Genomic DNA, 21,691 nt, shown 5'->3' with positions numbered 1-21,691 from the left:
ATGACCCACGCGCTTCTCTGTTTTAGGGAGTGGAGCTGTATCATGAGAATAAGAGGTACTTCGGGCTGTCCGAGTTCATCGAGTCCACCCTCTCAGGACATAGCCTCCCGTTGCTCAGATACGACAGCTCCTTTGAGGCCATGGTCACCGCCTTGGGGAAAAGGTACACCTCTCTCTTGAAATTACTGACAATGCTCAGTAGTCAAGTACAAGGTGAGGGATGTGTAGCCAGGGAGTTCTGGGAAGGGGTCCATCTTCCTCCCTTCTTGGGTGACTCAGTTCCCCCCTTAAAGGGACCCTGGTTTCTTTCTCAACCTGCATTTTGTGACGGTGACATCTCTGTTGTGCTATTGCAGAACAACAGAAAATTTTAGAGATAAGAATGGGCAGAAATATGCTGGAATGTGGGATTGCATGTCTGAGACTCAAGGGAGGGCAAGAAAATGGGAGGCAAGATATCAAAAGGCATAAAGGAAGAGATGGTGGCCGTCACAGTCAGCTTCGTGTTCGTGTCCTTTGGAATAATCTGTCGAGTGCTTATTTTGCGCCTGTCCCCGTTCCAAGAATCTTACTTTCGTTGTTGTATTTAGTCCTCACGGCCTCTGCGAGCCACTTACTATTATTATTATTCCCATTATGCAAATAAACTGAGACTCAGAGAGACGCCATGGTTTTCTCTCAGGCCACACGTCTAGCAGGTGGCAGACCTGAGTGTGAACCCAGAGTCTGTGCGACTCTACAGCTTGCCTTTTTAACCTTGTCACAGCAGAGCCGGGAGGTAGTTAACAATGATGTCATTTTACAGATGGGGAAACTGAGGCTCTGGGAGGTTAAGCACTGACATGTGTGTAGTTTATATACGTTGTAGAGCCAGGCCAAGTTTGGTAGCCTGTCTGATACAAAACTAAATGGGTGGCTCTGCTGCTCATTGGCGGTATTGAACAGGCTCTCCCCACGTGGCACCTCATTTTCCTCACTGGCTGGAAAAGGGATCAAAGTAGACATGAGCTTCCCAAACTGTGTTCCAGTGTGCACTGCTACATACTATTAGCTGTTAGGCCAACAGGGGTTCCATGGTCATCTGTGTTTGAGAAACCTTACATTTAACAAAGTTCTTTTCCCATGAGGGTTCTCAGGGCCTTCAGTATGCCACCTGTGCTGTAAATCTCCAGGAGACAGCTACAGCTTGCAGCACCTGGCTCAGTGTTCCCCACGGCACCATTTGAGAAACTAAATCCCTTTTGCTCTGTGGTGCTGATGGAGTTAATCAGGGTACTTCTCCACCTCGTGCACGGCAGCTGAGCCGTTAGAGCTCACTGAGGGGAGACACCCTCTATGGTTTTACAGTGAGGCTGTGAGAACTGGCCTTGGCCCTGCCTCTGCTTCCCTGCCCGGCTCCCTCGCTTCTCCCCGGCAGCAGACGTGTGTTGAGTGCTTTGTGAGCTGCAGGCATTGGGCCTGGACTCTACAGTTATTGCCTGAAATCCTCATAACAGCTCAGTGAGATAGGAGACACTGTTATCCCCATTTGGCAGAGAAAGAGAGACTTGGGTTAGGTCACTTGCCCAAAGTCATGTTGGGGGTTTACATTGAAGCCAGACCAAATCCTGGTCACTTGACTCCAAAACAGTAGACCCACTCAGCCGTACGGAGCCAGGCCTCACAGCTGGCAGGGGGCCAGACCGACCACGGTACCCTACATCCTGGCGCTCCGCTTTCTTAGTTTTACCTTTAGGCAAATCGTTGAGGCTGTCTGAACTTCTGTACCTTCATCTGTAGAGCAAACCCACTTTCCTAGTGGCTTCTTATGAGAGTTTCATGAAATAACGAGCACGTGCTGGTTCAGGAACCGCTGTGCACTGAGTGCTCAGGCTCCAAGATCACGCCCGTGTTTGAGTCCTGGATCTGTCAGTTATCGGCTATGAGACTTTAGGAAAGTTTCTCAGTCCTCTGTGGGGACAATACCTACCTCCTAGGGATATTGGGAGAATTAAATCAATCAACACATCTGAAACATTAAGTGCAGTACCTGGCTCTGCTCTCTCACATTACATACTCATGTTAGCTACTGCCATCACCATCATCACCATCATCTCCATCACCATCATCACCACCATCTCATCATCACCATCATCTCGATCACCATCACTATCACCGCTGTTATCACCATCATCTCCATCATCTCCATCACCATCATCACCACCATCTCATCATCACCACCATCAACATCATCTCCATCACTATCATCACCACCGTCATCACCATCACCATCACCTCCATCACCATCACTGTCACCAATCCACCATCAGAGTCACCATCACCGTCACCATCACCACCATCCTCCCTCTCCTCTCTCCCCTCTTTTAAACTGTAAGTATTGCACAGAGATTGAAATTTACATTTCACCGAGTGGGAAGAAAATATCAAACTCTGGAATGCTGAGGTGTAGGGAATGATGCAAGGTCCTAGGAGTTGTGTGGAGACATATGGTAACCACCGTTTCTGAAAACTAAGATTCTTGGTCTTCCTGGATGCATTTGGATTTGTAATTCATCTGTCAAATTAGAATCACATTTAGTTACATTTCTAACAACTCATAATACTTGAAATGAATGATATGCCTTTAGGATAGTCCCCGCAAATCTGGGGTGTGTGGTAGCTGCACTTACATACTGATTACTGGTGGCTCTCCTATTTCTACTGGGAACCTGGGGCAAATTACCTAACCCGAGGAACCATAAATTAAGCTGATGATAGGCATTTATTATTTTTTCTTTTTTTGGGGGGTGGTAATTAGGGTTTTTTAAATTTATTTATCTTTTTTTAATGGAGGTACTGGGGATTGAACCCAGGGCCTAGTGCATGCTAGGTATGCACTCTCCCACTGACCTATACCCTCCCCTTATTTTTCTCATTCATCTAGCCATTGAACAGATCTTTAGTGAGCAGCTACTGTGTGGCAGGTCCTGGAAAACATGGCAACAACAACAACCCTTTGCTTCTGTTTTCTAGCTGGAAATGACAAAGCAGATTGTGGCTTGACTTCTAAGGAAACCTTCTATTTCAGGCTCCAAACAACCAGCTTCAAAAGGCAGCACCGTTGTTTGTAATCTGAGAGTCGCCTGTGCCCGAGATGGCAGATGTCTTGGTTACTCGTTTGCCCCGGGAAGGCCTCCCTCTCCGCGGAGCGCCCCGGGTGTCTGTGGGGGTCGCAGCCCCGGGTCACGGCGTGGTCTCTCTGTTCATTGCAGGTTCCCCCGCCTGCACAGCGCGGTGATCAGGACCTTTGTTCTCGTGCAGCACTACGCGGCCGCTATGATGGCCGTGTGCGGCCTCTCACAGATGAAGAACTACACGTCAGTGGAGACACTGGAGATCACGCAGAACCTCATCAACTCCCCGAAGCAGTGCCCCTGCGGCCACGGGCTCATGGTCCTGCTGCGGGTGCCCTGCTCGCCGCTGGCCGCCGTGGCCTACGAGCGGCTGGCCCACGTGCGGGCGCGGCTGGCCCTGGAGGAGCACTTTGAGATCATCCTGGGCAACCCCAGCTCTGGCATCACTGTCGGAAAGCACTTCTTGAAGCAGCTCAAGGTGGGGACGGGAGGGGTGACAGGGTCCTGGGAGTCCTGGGGGGTGGAGCATGGCAACCAAGGGGAGGGGAGGAGGATGGGGTGATGACAGACTCATTAACGTGGCCTCTGCCCACCCAGCCACCCCTCCAGCCGCCTCTCAGGCCACATCCCTGCCTACATCTTTCGGTCCAGCTGGACCCCATTACTTATAGATACTGCTCCCCCAAAACGCACTGTCTTGCTGGTTCAAACTTCTGAGCTGTGGCACGCTTTTATTTCTTCCTGGGGGTTCATTTCTTCTTGTCCTTTGTTTAACCAAAGCCCATCAGCCTGCAGAACTCAACTCAGTGTCTTTTCTTTCAAGAAGCCTCCCTTCCCTCTACTTGCCCCATAGCCCCAGCCTGGGGCAGGTTTGGTTTTCCCTGCCTGTCATCTGGCTCCTCCTCCTGAAGGGCAGGGACCACCCCCACACACCTCAGCCCCCAAACTAGCACAGTACCTGGCCCTGGTTGTTTCTCACTAAACCTACAAGGGATGGAAGATGCCAAAGAGGGCAAGAGTGTTGAGAGAATAATTGAGTAGAAACCATGAAGGCCCAGCACCACAGTGGAGGGAACGCAGCCTGAATATTAGATAGTCGGGAGTGTATACTTTCTCTCAAAGAACAGCTGATATGTGTCGGGCATTGTCCTGTGTGGCTGGGAATCCCGCGGTGAAGCGATGATATGCTTATTCGCAGCATAAATTTGATAAAAATCAGAGGATGCACTGCGGGGGTTTAAGTCAGGAGGAGAACATCAGGGCCCCCTGAGCTGGGCTAGCTGGGAAGGCAGGCGTCCTACAGATTTATTTCTTTTTAATTATCTGCAGATGTGGCAGAAAATTGAGGATGCGGAGTGGAGGCCTCAGACGTACTTGGAGCTGGAGGGCCTGCCTTGCATCCTCATCTTCAGTGGGATGGACCCGCACGGGGAGTCCTTGCCCAGGTGAGCGGGGCTGTGCTCCTGGGGGTCCTGAGGAGCCAGCTGCCTAGCCCACAGCGGGGTTGGGGGGGTGGGGGGGGTTGCCAGGCCACGCTTCTGCTGCCCAACTCTAGGCGGCACATTCACATCAGCACCATCATCATCATCATAGATTTGTATCTTTATGGTGACGGTTTTCCAGCAGATGCCGTGAAGTGTGTCTGAGACCGGGCAGCTCTTCCTCATTCTCAGATGGGCACCCCTGGGGCTCGTGGGGGTGGGGCGCGGGGGCTGTTGCCAGGCTCTGTGGGTGGACACCCTGTAGCTGATGAAGAAACTGAGGTTTACAGAGACGAAGCCGGTGGGTGGGCTCCAGGGCTGCTGGCTGCTTTCCACTGGGCCGCACGCCGCGCTTCACAAGGGCGCTGCACACTGCGTGCCCGCAGGCCAGGCAGAGGTGGCCCAGGACGTTTGAGCTGGGTGGTTGCTGCTTCACTTGGAGTAATTCTTCCATTCCTCGGCTCCGTAAGGGCTAAGACAATGTCTTAATCTATCTTTTTTTTGCTATATTATAGTCAGTTTACAACATTGTGTCAGTTTCTGGTGTGTAGCACATGCTTCAGTCATTTGTGAACACACAGATACTTGTTTTCATTTTCTTTTTCACTGTAAGTTACTACAAGATCTTGAATATAGTTCCCTGTGCTGTACAGTATGAACTTGCTGTTTATCTATTTTATATATACTAGTTAGTATCTGTGAATCTCAAACTCCCAGTTTATCCCTTCCCATCCCCTTTCCCCCGGGAACCATAAGATTGTTTACTGTGTCTGCAAGTCTGTTTGTGTTTCATAGATGAGTTCATTTGTGTCCTCTTTTTTTCTTTTTTTAGATTCCACATATGAGTGGTATGTGGTATTTTTCTTTCTCTTTCTGGCTTACTTCACTTAGAATGACAATCTCCATCCATGTTGCTGCAAATTAAATAAGTAAATAAACCTAATTACCTCCTCCCATGAAAAAACAAAATAAATAAACAAAATATCTTAAATTTGAGCGAGGATTTATTAGGTTCCTTCTTTGTATCAGGCACTGGGCTAGACTTCTCTCCTAGCGTTCGCCCATGGCAACCGTAGTATTACTGTCCTGCTTTATAGGTGAGCAAATGAAAGGTCATTTGCCTTGAGGTCACAGGAGCAGTAAGTTGCAGAGCCCGACTGGAACCCACTTCTGCCTCTCTCCACACCAAGTCCTCTGCGGTTTCTCCTCCACAACCCCGAGCCCTGCCCTGGTCTGTCCACCGTGCCCACTCCTCTGTGAATTCCGTTACTCCTTGAGGTGTCTTCCCAGACAGACTCGTTCACAATATGGCAATGCCTTGGTTGCTGTCCCCTCCCTTGCATGAGGCATGGTCCTGGGCACATTTTAAATGTTGATTAAATAATGAAATGTCCACTTATTACAGATAATCCTCACAATAGTGCAGTCAGCTGGTCATTAATATTTATTCCCATCGTTCAGATGAAAAAAATCTGAGCCTCCAAGAAGTTGCCCAGCCTATTGAGGGTTCTGTTGCTTGGAAGTGGCATAGCTGGGGCTCAAGCCTCATTTTCACCTGACCTGAAAGTCAGTGCTCTTTTGATTCCAGGTAGAACCAGGCTAAACACACAGCAGGTGCCCCCAGAGACTCACAATCAAACAGACTTGGCTGCTAAGGGCTCACGGTGACAAAGTGTGCACCAGTCCTAGGGGCCCACTGAGGAACGCAGGGTGCTGGTCCCCCAGCATGGAGCGGTGCCTCCTCTGTGGAAGGCACTGGATAGACACCTTCTTCTGTGTTCTCCTAGGTCTCTGAGGTACTGTGACCTGCGGCTGATAAACTCCTCCTGCCTGGTGAGGACAGCCCTGGAGCAGGAGCTGGGCCTGGCCGCTTACTTTGTGAGCAACGAGGCTCCCCTGGAGAAGGGGGCCCGGAACGAGGCCTTGGAGAGCGACGCGGAGAAGCTGAGCGGCACGGACGAGGACGAGGAGCTGGTGACCGAAGGTGAGGGTGGCCGGGCCCTCACCCCGCATGCTCCCGCGCGGGTCTAGACAGCCCTCCCTGCTCGGTGTGACCCGGAAACTGTCTGCTGCTTGCAGCTCCGGGTGAGAACGACCTAGATCCATCTTTGAGGGAAACGGCAGATCCCTCAATGAATTCAGATCCTGCTTTTTTCCCCTAATGTTTGGTGGTGTGAGAGAATGGAAATCCCTATTGTTTCTTCCTAGCTGTAGAATTCCTTAAAAAACAGGAAGAAGAATTGAGACTTCTTAGGGTTCAAGTTCATGCTCTGTTCGAATTGCGGGTGGAGTTACTGCCAAGTGGAAGATTCCATCACTTATTTCCTCTGTGCGAATTAACGGGACCTGTCCATTATTGGGAGTTATGAAAACTGGCCAGTTTCGTTTGCAGACATCAAAATCCAACACCATATTTTGCATAGAACACAAACATCAGAGCGGTGCACGGCATTTGGCTGTAGTCAACAGCATAGTGAGAAAAAATTAAAAGCTGCTACTACAAACATGCAAAGCATTTGTGATATAGCAGAGAGAGAGACTGAAAACCGGGGCTCCTCTCCCCTCTCCATCTCTGGCTGTGTGGCTTTGATGGGTCATGTCACCCTTCCCAGCCTCAGATGGTGCATCTGGAAAATGGGGATGGAAAGACCCACCTGACAGATGCCCTGGGGCTGTAGGAACCTTTCACAGTCGTGACTTGACCTTGACATGAAACTGCCTCCACTTCCCTGTTGTCTATGGGATGAATCCACACTCCTAACATCTCCCACCCACCTCTGTCCTCTCACCATCTGCTCCTCTTGGCTTTTGGCCCTTACGCCGCACCCTCAACTCTTGGCCCCACTCAACTCATGGCTGTGCCCTGCTCTGTCACCTCTGGGCCACACAGGTGCTCTCCCCACTGCTCGAGTTCCCTCTGCTCCGTGCTCTACCTGGAAATTCCTGCCAGCCTGTCAGGACTTGGCTCGAGGTCACCTCTCCCAGGAGTTTCCCTGGTCCTGCCTCCCTGTGCTGGGTGGGAGCCTGGCCCCTGGGCAGGAGCCCCACTGAGCCTCAAGTGCCTCGCTGGCCTGCCCTGCATCTTGCTCCTGTCTCCTTAGCACTCCCTTGAGGATGGTGCCTGGAAACGATGGATGGATAGATGGATGGATGGATGAGAGATGACACCTGTGAATGCACTTTGTAAACTGGGAAGCGCTGGGGGAACGTAAGGGCGGTGATCACGAGGTGTCTTCAGTGGGTGTGTTTTGAAACAGGCTCCGCCTTGGAGAAGAGGAGCCCCGTGAAGAGAGAACGGTCCTGCTCCCACGACTCGGTGTCCTCATCCGTCTCCTCTAAGGCGTCTAGTGAGTCTCCAGGGGCTAAAGATCCCACAATAGGACCTTTGTTTTTGAGGGGTGAGATTTCAGAGAATGAAAAGAGATCTTTTATTTTCAACTAAACTGGAAGGAGAAGGAATCTTTGAAGAACTGGACTTTGTGGAGAGTAAGCATGTTTCTGGGCTGGGGTCTGGATACACGAGGAGATGGAGCAGTGGCTCCTGTCCCGGGAGGAGGCCGTGGCCTAGGGCCCTGCAGGGCTGGTACCGGGCGGTGTCAGAGGGTGAGCCCCGCCGTGCTTGGCAGGCAGCTGTTGGTTTGGGGAATTGGGGGAGAGGAGTGTTCTTGTTGAATCTGAAGGCCAAGAGAACTGGTCACAGAAGACTTCACTGGGTAGCAAATGTTCCCTGAGCCCTGGACCCAGACCTCTTTATGGTGGAGGGCGTGAGGCCTGTGGATAAAATGCTCCTAGTCTCTGCCCTAAGGGAGGCCTCAGTCTTGGGAGCAGTCGGGACCCGCACACCTGAGACAATATCACTTCTTCCCAGTGCAGGTGTTTATTGAGAACCTACTTTCTATCTGACTGAGGGTGTTGAGAGACAAGGTAGATGTGGACCTGCTCTCAGGGAATTCATTGTTCCTTTGCACCAGGTGATGTTGCAGTAGGGGCTGCTGTGTTTTTTTCTGCACACATTCACGTGAAATGTTATTGTTACATGTGGGAGGAAGCAATTAATTTTGTCTCGAGCAGGGCAGATTTAGGGGAAGGGGAGGTCCCTGCAGGTTTTGGAGAGCAGCTGGCCTTTGGGTCTTGCAGGAAAAGGCATTCCAGGTGCAGGAGACTTCACAGGTAAAGGAGGCTCCGGGTGTGGAGGTGCGTGGGGTGCTTGGGCACGGTGAGTGGTCCCAGGGCTACAGCTCAGGGTGCAGTGGGCCTGGCCATGGTCAGGGCGTGGCTGCAAAAGTCAGGGCACATCGGGGGGTTTGGCCTGGGGCTGCTTTGATTTCCTCTCTTCTTTCCGCTCCTCACCAGCCCTTGGACAACAGTGGGCCAGGTGGTGGGGTCTCCCTCAAAGAGGGAGTCAAACGAGGCCTCCTTAACATAAGCCTGGACTCTGTGAGCGAAGGAAGATCTGATTCACGGGCTAGAGTCAGTCAGAAAAGCCAAATGCTGCAGCCATCTGTCCTTCTGCCCCACACAGTAGAGGGAACACAGGGCGCCACGGGGCGAGCTGAGAAGGATGACCTGTATATGAGAGTAGAGAGGTGTGGTACTTCGTCCCCCACCCCATCCAGCCTGACAGCTTCCTGGTAGATGCTGGGACATGCTGGTCTGTGTAGTATCTTCAGGTGGAGTAGAATGTCTGAGCTGTCAACCAGCCTCTCTCCTCTGGTGAGGTGACTTTCTTAGGATTCCCCAGACAGTCCTGAGATTTTGGGGGTCTCTGATGAAATGCTTCTTGTGGCCTTGGGTGTGGCCCTCCCCCCACATTTGAGGGATGAGGAAATCCCCACATTTCAGGAGGCTCAGGGAGACGAGACTTGGCCACAGCCACATGAGTCAGGATGGAGGGGTGACACGAGTCAGCCTGGGCAGGTCTAGGTCCCTTTTTCATAGACTGACAGAGTCCCCCTTGGACTCAACCAGGGCAGGCCAACTGAGGTCTGAGGGTGGATGGAGAGAAACGTCCGTGTGGATCTCTGTCTTCTGGGTCCTGCCAGTCTGGGCCTCACAACCTAGGGCAGTGGGTGAAGACCTCAGGGTCCCCATGGGCTACTGTTGGCACCTCAGGCCCCTTTGATGTCTTTTGGGCCCATTTGTCCCCCTTCCCCCAGGCCAGATTCTCAGATGCCCATCCTCCCCACCCCTGGTCCTCAGCTCCTCCACTGACTCTGAGCTGATCAGCTCAGGTCCCTTGTCCACGGGAGAGGCAGTTTATCGGGGGTCAGGCCTTCAGCCGAGGGGACAGGCAGGTGCCGCATCACTTCCTTCCGTGAGCAGTCTGTACCTGAGCCAGATGCAGGCTGGGGGCTGCAGAAGCCTGGGGCACTCAGATCCAGCGGGGAGGTTGCCTGAGCTGTGTGGTGAGCAGCGTGCAGGCTGAACCAAGTGCCATGGGGAGGGGCTCGGCCTCCCCCAGGAGGGTGGCAAAGGGGTATCAGGCCTGCCTGGGAAACAGTCTCCCTCGTCTCCCAGAAAATGACAGAGCTGAGACATAGATGTGGCTCCTGTGGAGCCTGAGGTCTGCGGGGCTGCTCGGAGCTGGCATGCAGGCCCTGGGCGTACGTGGCTGGCTTAATATAAAAGACAGGGACCAGCGTGTGGCTCCTGGGTGTCCAGGGACTCACACTCACCATGGCCCTCAACATGGTCCATGTCGGGGTGAGGGCAAAAGAAACCCTGCCTTTGGGTAGCTGCTGTCCGTGCTGCTTGAACTCCTTTGGAAGCTGAGTGACTGTATTATTAGTCAAGCCTTTTCAGTCCTGTGAGTTTCGCTGCCAGTTTGAACCAGAAGCACCACTGTGCTGTGCAGAGGGGAGGTTTGAGCTCCAGGAGCCACCTGCACAGAAGTGGAGTAGGCGTGTAGGCTGAGTGCTGAAGGTGAGGGGTTCCGGGACAGACCGGGCAGGGGTGCAGAGGAGAGGCCATCGCGGCGTGCGTGGGCCCAGGCGAGTGGTGCTGGCCCTCTCCCTGAAGCACCTCCTGGCTTTGTCAGAAGGGCAGAAGAGTCTCTATTTAACCAGAGATGGGATTCATTGACGAAATTCCCAATAACTGTCAAGTGAAGGTAGTCAGCGCTGCGGAAGCAGGAGCTGCAGTTTCAGGGCCTTGACTGACGGACCGTCTCTCCCCAGGCTCTGCGCTCTGCGGCGAGTCCTCAGTCCCCCCAGCGGGGCCCTCGCAGGGGGAGCAGGCCCGGTCCCCGCCGCCTGGCGGCCCCACAGAGGAGGGCAGGGCCCCCGGTGAGAGGCAGAGGCTCCGGGCCGGGTGGGAGCCGCCAGCCGTCATCAGCCGGCACAGCCCCGGGCTGGCCCCCCCGCCGGACCCCGGCCTCAGGACCGGCCGGCAGAGCATCCGGAGGTCGGCCCCCTCATCCTCCTCCCAGCTCTCCTCCTCGGGCTCGTCCTCCTTGTCCACGGTGCCTGCCGCCGGGCCGCTCGTCCTGCAGGCCTCCCAGTGCTCCATGACCAAGGCCTGCCGGCAGCCGCCCATAGTTTTCCTGCCCAAGCTGGTGTACGACATGGTCACGGCCACCGACAGCAGTGGCCTGCCCAAGGCCGCCTCGCTCCTGCCCTCGCACTCGGTCGTGTGGGCCAGCTCGTTCCGGCCGCTGCTCAGCAAGACGATGACGTCCACGGAGCAGTCCCTGTACTACCGGCAGTGGACAGTGCCCCGGCCCAGCCACATGGACTACGGCAACCGCGCCGAGGGCCGCGTGGACGGCTTCCACCCGCGCCGCCTGCTGCTCAGCGGGCCCCCCCAGGTGGGTGCCGCCCTGTGCGGCCAGGCTGCGTGGGGGCTTGTGTTCCCGCCCAGAGGCAGGTTTGGGGCCGACAGCACTCCCTATTCGTGTCTGCTGTTTCTGCAGCGGAATCTCAGATGTCGCAAAGTAGATGGGTGGGCAGATCTCCCTTTCCCCCACGGCGGGGTGACCTCCATCCTCTGACCCCAGTTTTCTCCTTTGTGTCATGCATGGATGGAGGGGTTCTCTGCGAGTGCCTCCTGCTCCTTCAGACTACAGTTCCGCATTTCCCACGTTATTGCACTCAGTCCTCACAGCCAGTGTGTACAGTTCACTCCTACTCTGGCAGTGGAGCCCAACCCCTGGTTCTGCCCTGCAAGACTCTGGTGAAACAGGACAGGGTGGCAGGAGGCCTGTCTCCATCCTCCAGCTCTTTGCGTTTTTCCAACAACAAAAGACTGTTTCACCTATCAGCCTGGCAGAACCTGGGAGGTGTGAGTGTCAAGTGTCGTGAACACGTGAGGAGGACACACGAGGTGGGTATCAGGTCTTGGCCAGACAATGCAGGAGTGGAAGGTGGGCCCTGAGGGAACGGCTGGGGCTTAGATTTGGACTAAAACATCACCTAACACCCTGGGCCGGTTCCAGCCTTCTCTGTGCCTTACGGTCCTCATCTGAGAATGAGGAAAATAATAGCACCTTGATGACAAAAATGGGGCCCTCAAACAGGAGAATAATTGTAGGGCACCGGGAATATGGCCTGACCCCTAGAAGGCATTGTCATTGTCACCATCATCATCACTGTCTCAATTCAAGACTTGCTTCCTTTTCACTTAGCATGTTCATTCCCTTTCCAGGAATCTATCCCAAGGAGCACAAACCCCCCACAAAGATGTGTAAGAATGCTCATTTTTGTATTGCTGACAGCAGTAAAAAAAAACCAAACTGGAGACAACTTAAGTTCCATGGGTCACGTTTGGTTGAATCCATTTGGATTAAGCAGCATCGTGCAGTTCAGCCACAGAAAGTTTGAGCTGGGTCTTTATGTCCCGACATGGACATTTCTCTAAGATATTCAAATGTTAAAGATCAAATTGCAGAATAATATATACATAGTGTAATATCAATTACAAAAAAAATACCAGTGTATGCATGTGTCTGCGTGTGTGAAAAAATCTAAAAAATCCCTGACAGGAGGGGTGTGAAGTAGTTACATGGGGAGGGGGCTGGGGTTTGTGACTTTATTCTACTTTATTATGGATCTGTATTTCTTGACCTTTTATTTATTTATTTATTTATTTTTAACATTTTTTATTGATTTATAATCATTTTACAATGTTGTGTCAAATTCCAGCGAAGAGCACAATTTTTCAGTTATACATGAACATATATATGTTCATTGTCACATTTTTTCTCTATGAGCTACCATAACATCTTGTGTATATTTCCCTGTGACCTTTTAAATGGGCATATATTCCTTTTAGTTATTTTTTAAAAAGAGGAAAAAATTAAACGTTTTTAAAAAAGGAGTCCTGGTTTCTCCATACCCTTGCATTACTGAATGTCATTCATCGTTAAAATTTTTGCCTATTTGATACCGGAAAAGAGTGTATCATAGTTTTATTAGTGAGGGTGAATCTATTTTTGTATGTTTATTGATCATTGGCACATCTTTGCTGACTTTCTGGTTTATTTCTCTTGTTTATTTTTCCTTTCGTCCATTTGACTTTTTCTTTGGCTTTGTAGGAGCTGTTTAGATGATAAATTTTAATTCTTGATCAATTGTATGTATTGCAAATATTTTCTCTGAAACTCCCCCTGGTTGTGTTTCATATTTTCTTCTTAAAGTTAGTTTTTTCCATTCACCAACATTTGTTGAGTACTTACCATGATCTAGGCACTGAGCTAAGAAATTTGAAAGCACGTTCTGAGAGTAGCGGGTCGGGGAGGGGTACCTATTTAACCAGTTGTAACTTCAGTGAACTAAGACCAGGTACACTGGATTGGCCAAGTGCTGGGCTTGAGGGAACAGGGGACTCTCTAATACAAGAAGAAAGAAGGAAGAAGAGAAAATTCTTTTATTTATTTTCCTGGACTTAGGAGGAGGGAAATGTGATGCCAACTTTTTATGTCTTCCACAGTGAATTTTGTTATCTTTCTGCAGGTACGTCGCTTAATTTAAGAATAGCAATATGCAATTTTGCAAGACTCTTTGAAGATAGTATGTTCTGTATGGGCAGTTTGTTTTTTGAAGCAACCTTTGTTCAGCTTGTGATGAAGTCCGGTTTCTAACAGCTTAAAAAATGGGGCCAGTTAAAACTGAAAAGGCATTTGCAGTGATTTGTAGGTGGGTGGGTCTCCTGCCCGTGGGAGTCTGCCTATCTGCCTGCTTCTTCAGGCCACGTTTTCCCTCACAAGTCTTTGTTTCCCCTCCGGCCCTCGTCTTAATCAGGTGAGATCTTTAAGAAAGATGGATGACAGGAGGCGTGGCAGGCGCCCCAGCCAGCGCCGGCGTGCTGACGGTTGGCTCCAACTTACTGTCTTTACAGATTGGGAAGACAGGCGCCTACCTGCAGTTCCTCAGCATCCTGTCCAGAATGCTCATTCGGCTGACGGAAGTGGATGTTTACGACGAAGAAGAGATCAATATCAGTGAGTTATCCACTGGTGGCGCTTGGGCTTGGAATCGTCTTTAGTCCATTTCTCAAGTGACTCTGGTTATGGCTTTTACTTTCAAGATGGAATTCTCAGGTTCCTGGTTAGACTCGTCCCGAGGGCCTTTGCAGGAGTGCTTTTATCTTTCCCTTGTAGTCATTTTGCTCAATACGAGAACAGTGCCTGGGAGGCCTTGCTGGGGATAAAATTACTGCCCTAAAAATAACTGCTGTTTACTGAGGACCTTCCAAATGTCAAACACTGTGCTACATGCTCTATATAAATGACCACATTTAGTTTTCTGCACCACATCAAGAGATAGATATTGTTACTCCATTTTCCTGATAAGTAACACGTCCAGGAGCCCAGCGGGGAGGGGGCAGAGTTGGAACTACACTAGGTTTGGGTGCTGACCCTGGAAGGTGGACTTGTCCATCAGGGAGGTTCCCACTCAGGCCACTGAGCACCTGGGCCCATATCCGGGGGCAGAATAGAAATACATGATACGCGGGGAATAGCCTTTTCTCGTCACTCACAGAACAAAATTTACCCTGATTAAGGTGAACAGCTGTTTTAGGCTAATTGTAAAACATCTCCATTTTTCTCTTGCATTGTCCCTCCAGTGGCCCAGAAACCTGGCCTGGTACATGAACCTGTTGCTCTGGGAATGAGGATTTGTGTGGGGAGTCCCATGTGTGTCGCAGAGAAAGTGTACATATAAGCTGCACTGGCAGCTAACAGCGCTTCTGTTTTATTGTGTCTGTTTAAGGTGTACAGCTTGGTGATTGGATATACGCTGTGAAATCATCACAGTCACTCTAATGAATATACTCATCACCCCACATACTTACCATGTTCATTGCAGCATTATTCACAATAGCCAAGACATAGGAACAACCATGTGTCGTCCACTGATTGATAAACGTCCATCTGCAGTTGAGCAGATAAGGAAAACGTGGTCTCTCCATGCAGTGTGTTCACCCTTGACAAGGAAGGCAGTCCTGCCACTTCCACACACACAACTTCTTTAGATGCTCCCGACTCTGAGTTTTGACTTTAACCAAGGAAGCCCATCCAGCCCTTCGTCTTTCCTTTGAAGGAGAAGGGAAAGAGGCTTTTGGCTCTTCATCTAAATACCGAGTTTTCCACGATTTCTCCCATTGTGCGGAACTGTATTTTAGATGGAAGTTAACAGGTCTGCTGAGTTTCTGTCTCCTCATTTTGTTGGATTTACCAGCAATAAAGACAGGATTTAAACCCAGTCTGTTAAACTCCAAAGACTATTTTCTCAAATTCTCTCTTATTTCCTTGGGCTTCCCTTTGGTAAAATTGCATAGTTCTTGTTTTATAGGCTGTCGTGAAGACTAAATGATGTTACACATATGAAGCCCTGAGCACCTATTAAATACACAATAAACATTCCTCTCCCTCTTCTATCCTTATTTTTTCTCTTTCTTGTGGATGTGTACTCTGCCCATGTGTACAATATAGCAGGATAGATGCAGATATATATAGTGATATATATCAATGTCATATATATAATATGTATATCGTATCTGTAAAATCAATGTCACATAAGTTTGAGTTAGACCAACTAGATTTTTTTTTTTACCTTTTAGCCAATAAACATTTGGTGAGCGTCATAGATAATACCAGTTAGAATGTAAGGTAATACACGGCAAATGGCAAAATGTGGTTGGGCCATGAGGAGTGCTGGCCTTCAGCAGGGGGAAGCCAACGGGCCTGAGCACTTAGAAGAGGCCTTCTCAAGGTGGAGAGATAGGAGTTGGGCCTTCCTGGATGGGTAGCATTTAGATGTAAGTGCAAGAGAGAGAACTGCGTTAAGTTCCACTGGTGGTGGGGACCAGTGTGATGTATTCGGGGCACAGAGCACTGGGGTAGGTACATTGGGAGGAGCTGAAGTTAGTGTAGACAGAAGAGCAAACCCACCCCGTAGGAAACACAGCGTACGGCTGTTCCTCTGCGGACAGATAGATCTGAATGCAGCTTCTTGCCAAGTTAGAGCAATCCTGAAAACGGGACGTGTGCGGGAGCATCTGAGGTCCAGTGGAGGGCCCCTGGGAACCTGCAGACACCACGTCAGCTCCACTCCCAGCGTCATCCTCATGCACAGTTGACATTCCTGTCTTGCCACCTGTCTGTGTTCTTACCCATCCCGTAGACCTCAGAGAAGAGTCAGAGTGGCATTACCTCCAGCTCGGTGACCCCTGGCCAGACCTGGAGCTCTTCAAGAAGCTGCCTTTTGACTACATCATCCACGACCCGAAGTACGAGGACGCCAGTCTGATTTGTTCTCACCATCAGAGCATAAAGAGCGAAGGTCAGATTTTCCAATCTCTGGCTTCCACCTTCTTCCAGAGGACATGGGAGTGGTCCCTTAAAAGGACGAGCTGCATTTTGTTAGTGATGAACTTATCTGGTGGTGGTGGGTGAACTGGCAGAGCCTGGTGAGGAGCTGAGGCTGCCCCCTCGTGGGACAGGGAGACCTGCTGCTCAGTCGGGGCAGAATAGTGGTGCGGACAGTCTGGATGGCTTGTCCTGCTTGGAATAATCTGGAGGTTTTGGTTACTAGACAAGAGACATGTATGTTTCTCTGTGAATTTGGTTTGTTGTAACAGAATGCACCTGTTTCCCCCTCTGTCTTTGTCTCTCATTTTCTCCCTCCTTCGGGGACTGGTGACTTTCACACTGTTGTGACCCTGCTGGTTTCAGGGTCGCCGGCAGCAACCACCGGATGTGAGTGGCCACTGTGAGTCTAAGTACTGACTAGAGAAGTTCGGTTGAATGCAGTGTGAGAGGAAAATACTCACCAGTCTCCACTGCAAACCAGCAATTTTATCTTCATTGTTCCCAGAATAGATCACTTTCACAGAAGGATTCTTCACCTAGACCTTCTCTAATGGAGGTTGAGTGTTAAAATCTTAATTCTGCTAAGTCATCTGAAAACAGGCAGGCGATTCACATGCTTTACAGTATTTGCATTTTAAGTCGGCGATCGATATATGTTGTTATGGAGCGAATTCTAGAACATGTGTTTATGAACCATCCGTAGGTCCATGAGTCAAGACACCATGTGAACGTAGCCTCTTAGTTTATCCCACTGAGACTCTGACCCCGAGTCGCCCCGGGGCAAACGGGTGACAGGCGGTCACCCAAAATCCTGCCACAGCGTTTCAGTTTGTGTAGGCACGGGAGGGAGCATTTGTCCTGCCTCCCGCTGCCCTTCAGCGCTGCTCTTTTGTGCAGACAGAGGGATGTACCGGAAGCCGGAGGACCTCTACGTGCGGCGTCAGACGGCGCGGATGAGGCTGTCCAAGTATGCGGCATACAACACATACCACCACTGCGAGCAGTGCCACCAGTACATGGGATTCCACCCCCGCTACCAGGTAGGACCGAGGCCCCGTGGCTCCAGCCGTGCCCCCCATGGCTCTCTGGCACGTGCCACGCCTCGGCTGACTCTGTGGTTTCCCTGTTCTCCTTACATTTTCATTCCGAAATTGGGAGATGGAAAGTTCTGGAAGCCCTTCCTTCCTGGTCCTCTTGTCTCCTCTGTTCCCTTCTAGCATCTCTGAAGTTATTGCTGACATTACAGAAGAGTGATTGCCCTGGGATTACACACTTATTGGTGGCAAAGTTAACTGACTGTAGATGTCTGAATTTTCTTTACGTCTTAGCAACTTCAATTAAGTTCAGTACGGCAGACATTTACTGAGTGCTTATTATGCACCAGACCCTGACTCGGAGATGAAACTTTGTCCCCATCCTCAAGACTCATAGTCTAGGGGTGGAGAGGTGCATTTAAGCAACACTTCAGAGCTATGTAAAGCTGCCAGGCAAAGCAATGTGGTTGAAGTGTAGAAATTATGTAGCGCAGGAGAGGAATTTGCACTTACTGAGCACTTACTACATGCCAGGCATTTTTCATATACTAGTACTTCCCAACCCTTTTTCACGGTAGAAAGTGATGTTTGCCGTCCCTGAACCCTGGGTGAGTGGATAAGGCTACTGACCCAGGACTCTGGCTGTCCGAGCTCCGGCTGGCCCCGGGAAAGGGTTTGTGTTCAAGCTACACCTGTGATCCGCACAAGGTGCACTGGTTAGGGAACCATGCTGTCAGTTTTCTTACTTAATTCTCACTAAAACCCCACAAGGCAGTATCATTAGCCCCATTTTATAAATGAAGATACTATTTTGGGCAGGGAGCAGAGGACAGGGTTTTTTAGAATCAATAAGAGTTTGCCACGGGGCCAAGGCAGACGGAAGGGGAAGGGAACAGCACGTGCAGTAGAGGGGAGACAAGGGGCCTCTGGGGAATTAGAAGTGATTTTAGTGCGTGTTGCCGGAGCTTAGAGTGAAGGGTGGGTGGTCCCAGGAGACGAAGGTGGGCAGCTGGGGCAGAGTCAGACCAAGAGGCATCAGTGCTGTGGGGAAGAATGGGGCCTTGTCAGGGAGAACTCCAAGGAGGGGCCTGATGGGGGCGAAACTGCATTTTGAATAGTCTCTTAACAGCCCTGTGGAGGTTACAGGGGGCCTGGGAGGCTGGTTTCTTAGAAACAGATGGAGGGTAGGATTTTACACTTAGTGTTCCTTTTCATTTCAGACCCAAGCAAGGGAAGAGTAGGAAGGGGCAGCAGGAGCTGGTGGCAGCCAGTCAGTCACCTGTGCAGTAAACATTCTGCACCTGTGTACAGGATGGCTCCTGGCCAGGGCTGCCCCAGAAAGGCCTGAAGGCAGCAGTTTGAACTTAACTGCCACTGGAGTAGCACCTGTCTTCCTTTAGCACAGATTTTTGTTTGTTCAGAAGTCTTAAGGCTTATTTATTTATTTATTGAAATATAGTCAGTTTACAGTGTTGTGTCAATTTCTGGTGTATAGCATAATAGTTCAGTCATACATATACATACATATATTCATATTCTTTTTAATAGCACAGATTTTTTATAACGATGCAATTTTATCATCAACGAAGTTAAAAAATACATACGAGTGGTTTTTTAGAGGATTACAAATAAGCAGAAATCCCATTTGCCACAGATAAACTTTCCTAACATTTTTCTCCCTTGGACATGAAGTTTTTCTTTCAAGGCAGAGAAAGATAGAAGTGAAAACGTTTTCTTGATTTTGAAAGTTAAAGAGCTGGAGAGACTTGAAGGGTTTAGTCCCTGGTCACTTCACGGTCAGCAGTGAATGAATGAACAGAGCCTGGAGAAGTGGGGCGGGCTGGGTCTGTGTCTGGGAGGCCAGGGTCTGGGCCACCCTTGCAGGGGACGTGAAGCCAGGCCCCTGAGGAGCGCCAAGGGGCACACGCTAGCTCCCTGCTGGCATTTCCGTGCCTCTACCCGTTCTGTTCTTTTTCCTTCTTCTGTCCAGGCTCCCCTGAGAGGAAGACTTAGTGAACTTCCTCGGTTATATCCCTCTTTGCTCCCTCCCTGGGTCGGAATCTGTTTCTCACTCATCTCTGCTCTTTCAAAGTAGAGCCACACTAGGGCATCACAGCCCGTGTGTCCTGGCCCATGTCCATCCTCTGTGACTCCCAGGAGGACACAGCACAGCCTGGCCACAAGCCTGGAGGGACGAGGGGTCAGGGGTGCACTGAGGCCTTTGAAGGCATAAGCAGGGTCTGGGCAGAGCCAGGCTGGGAGGTCCCACAGGAGGGCAGTGTGGGCCCAGAGACAGAGTGAGAGGTGGTCTCTTTAGAGAAGTGACGAGAAGTGAGGCTGGACTTGGGGATCCAAGTGAGCCCAAGACCCGATGTCAGTTTCCACACCCACCGAGTGGGGATGAGGACAGTCCCTGCTTGCTAGGGCTGTTCAGTGTCATGCCAAGGGGCTAGGAGGGTGCCTGGACGTGGTGCATGAGATGCCTTGGGGCAAAGGTGGCAGGGACCTCGGTGTAGTCGTGGCCACGACGGGCCCGGGTTCTTCTGGGAAGTCAGGCCAGACTCTGATGACAAGCTCTGTCCTTTCCCCCTCACACCTCAGCTCTATGAGTCCACCCTGCACGCCTTTGCCTTCTCTTACTCCATGCTAGGAGAGGAGATCCAGCTCCACTTCATCATCCCCAAGTCCAAGGAGCACCACTTTGTCTTCAGCCAACCTGGAGGCCAGCTGGAGAGCATGCGGCTGCCCCTCGTCACTGACAAGGTACTGGCTCGGGGTCCCTGGAGTCAAGTCACAAGGGCTGCAAGTGGCCACAGAGCTGGGGACCCAGAGACTGTAGCTCCTGATGAGCGAAGGGCACACGGGGCACGTGGGAAGACTGATACGGTGACTGAACTCATGGGGAGCTCATGGGCTTTGAGGTCTCGGCGCCAGGTCTGAGCCTTGCTCTATTGATCACTAGTTGCGTTATTTGATACCGCTGAGCCTCCGTTCCCTGTTCTGTAAGCTTTGGGCAGTGATAACTCCTGCAAAAGCTTGTTGTGCAACTTATGTGGAATAGCCGATGTGAGGCACCAGCACAGTGCCTGAAGGTGACAGGGGCCGAGTGGATGTTCACCCTCCCACTGTCTTTGCTTTCATGCTCTCTCGTGTGGAACACTGGAAACAGGCTAAGGCAGCAGAACAGGATAATGACTCCCTCGGGGCTGGTTACCAACTCCCACCGCTAGTAACTCATGGCCGGTCCTGCTTCATCTGGCCGTCCTGCCTCCTCTGCCTCCCTGTGTCATTTGGAATTGAATCTCAGACATTGCATCATTTCATTCGTAAATATGTCAACGTATATCTCTCCAGGATGAATTTTCTCTCTTTTGTGGTGGTGGTTATTTTTTTTATCAAAGTATAATTGATTTACAATGTTGTGTTAGTTTCTGGTGTATAGTGTAGTGATTCAGTTATACATATATATTCTTTTTCATATTTCTCTTTTTTAAACTTTTTTTAAAATTTTGGGGAGGTAATTAGGTTCACTTATTTTTTAATTATTTTTTTACTGAAGGTACTGGGTATTGAACCCAGGACCTTGTGCATTGCTAAGCATGCGCTCTACTGCTGAGCTATACACTGCCCCCCATATTCTTTTTCATTATAAGCTATTGCAAAATATTGAATAGAACTCCCTGTGCTATACAGTAGAACCTTATTGTTTATCTATACTATATAGTAGTTAGTATCTGCAAATCCCAAATTCCTAATTTATCCCTCCTTTCCCTTTACCCTTTGGTAACCATAAGTTTGTTTTCTATGTCTATGAGTCTATTTCTGTTTTATAAATAAATTGATTTGTGTCATTTTTTTAGATTCTTCATATAAGTGATATCGTATGATACTTGTCTTTCTCTGACTTACTTCACCTAGTATGATAACCTCTAGGTCCATCCATGTTGCTGAAAATGGCATTATTTCACTCTTTTTAATGACTGAGTAATATTCTATTGTATGTCTATACCAAATCTTCTTTATCCATTCGTCTATCGATGGACATTTAGGTTGCTTCTGTGTCTTAGCTATTGTAAATAGTGCTGCTATGAACATTGGGGTGCATGTATCTTTTTGAATTAGGGTTTTCTTCAGATATATGCCCAGGAATGGGATTGCTGTGTCATATGGTAACTCTATTTTTAGTTTTTTAAGGAATCTCCATACTGTTTTCCATGGTGGCTACACCAAATTACATTCCCACCAACAGTGTAG

General features: G+C 50.1%; 1 protein-coding gene across 2 annotated transcripts in view; it reads left to right on the top strand.

Moving 5' to 3' along the window:
* The window catches only part of GREB1 (growth regulating estrogen receptor binding 1), a 79,339-nt gene that overhangs the window by 47,447 nt on the left and 10,201 nt on the right, over positions 1–21,691 (top strand). For both annotated transcript variants that reach the window (XM_072938202.1, XM_072938203.1), the window contains 10 exons: positions 27–163; positions 3,252–3,591; positions 4,443–4,558; positions 6,382–6,578; positions 7,852–7,941; positions 10,771–11,399; positions 13,928–14,030; positions 16,216–16,374; positions 17,301–17,443; positions 20,039–20,200. In XM_072938202.1, coding sequence (XP_072794303.1) covers positions 27–163; positions 3,252–3,591; positions 4,443–4,558; positions 6,382–6,578; positions 7,852–7,941; positions 10,771–11,399; positions 13,928–14,030; positions 16,216–16,374; positions 17,301–17,443; positions 20,039–20,200 — 2,076 coding nt within the window. The remainder of the gene's footprint in view (positions 1–26; positions 164–3,251; positions 3,592–4,442; positions 4,559–6,381; positions 6,579–7,851; positions 7,942–10,770; positions 11,400–13,927; positions 14,031–16,215; positions 16,375–17,300; positions 17,444–20,038; positions 20,201–21,691) is intronic.

This window comes from Vicugna pacos, chromosome 15 (assembly GCF_048564905.1).
Source record: "Vicugna pacos chromosome 15, VicPac4, whole genome shotgun sequence".
Taxonomy (NCBI): Eukaryota; Metazoa; Chordata; class Mammalia; order Artiodactyla; family Camelidae; genus Vicugna; species Vicugna pacos.
The sequence above is the reverse complement of the archived record's forward strand: the minus strand, read 5'-3'. Positions and strand labels throughout refer to the sequence as shown.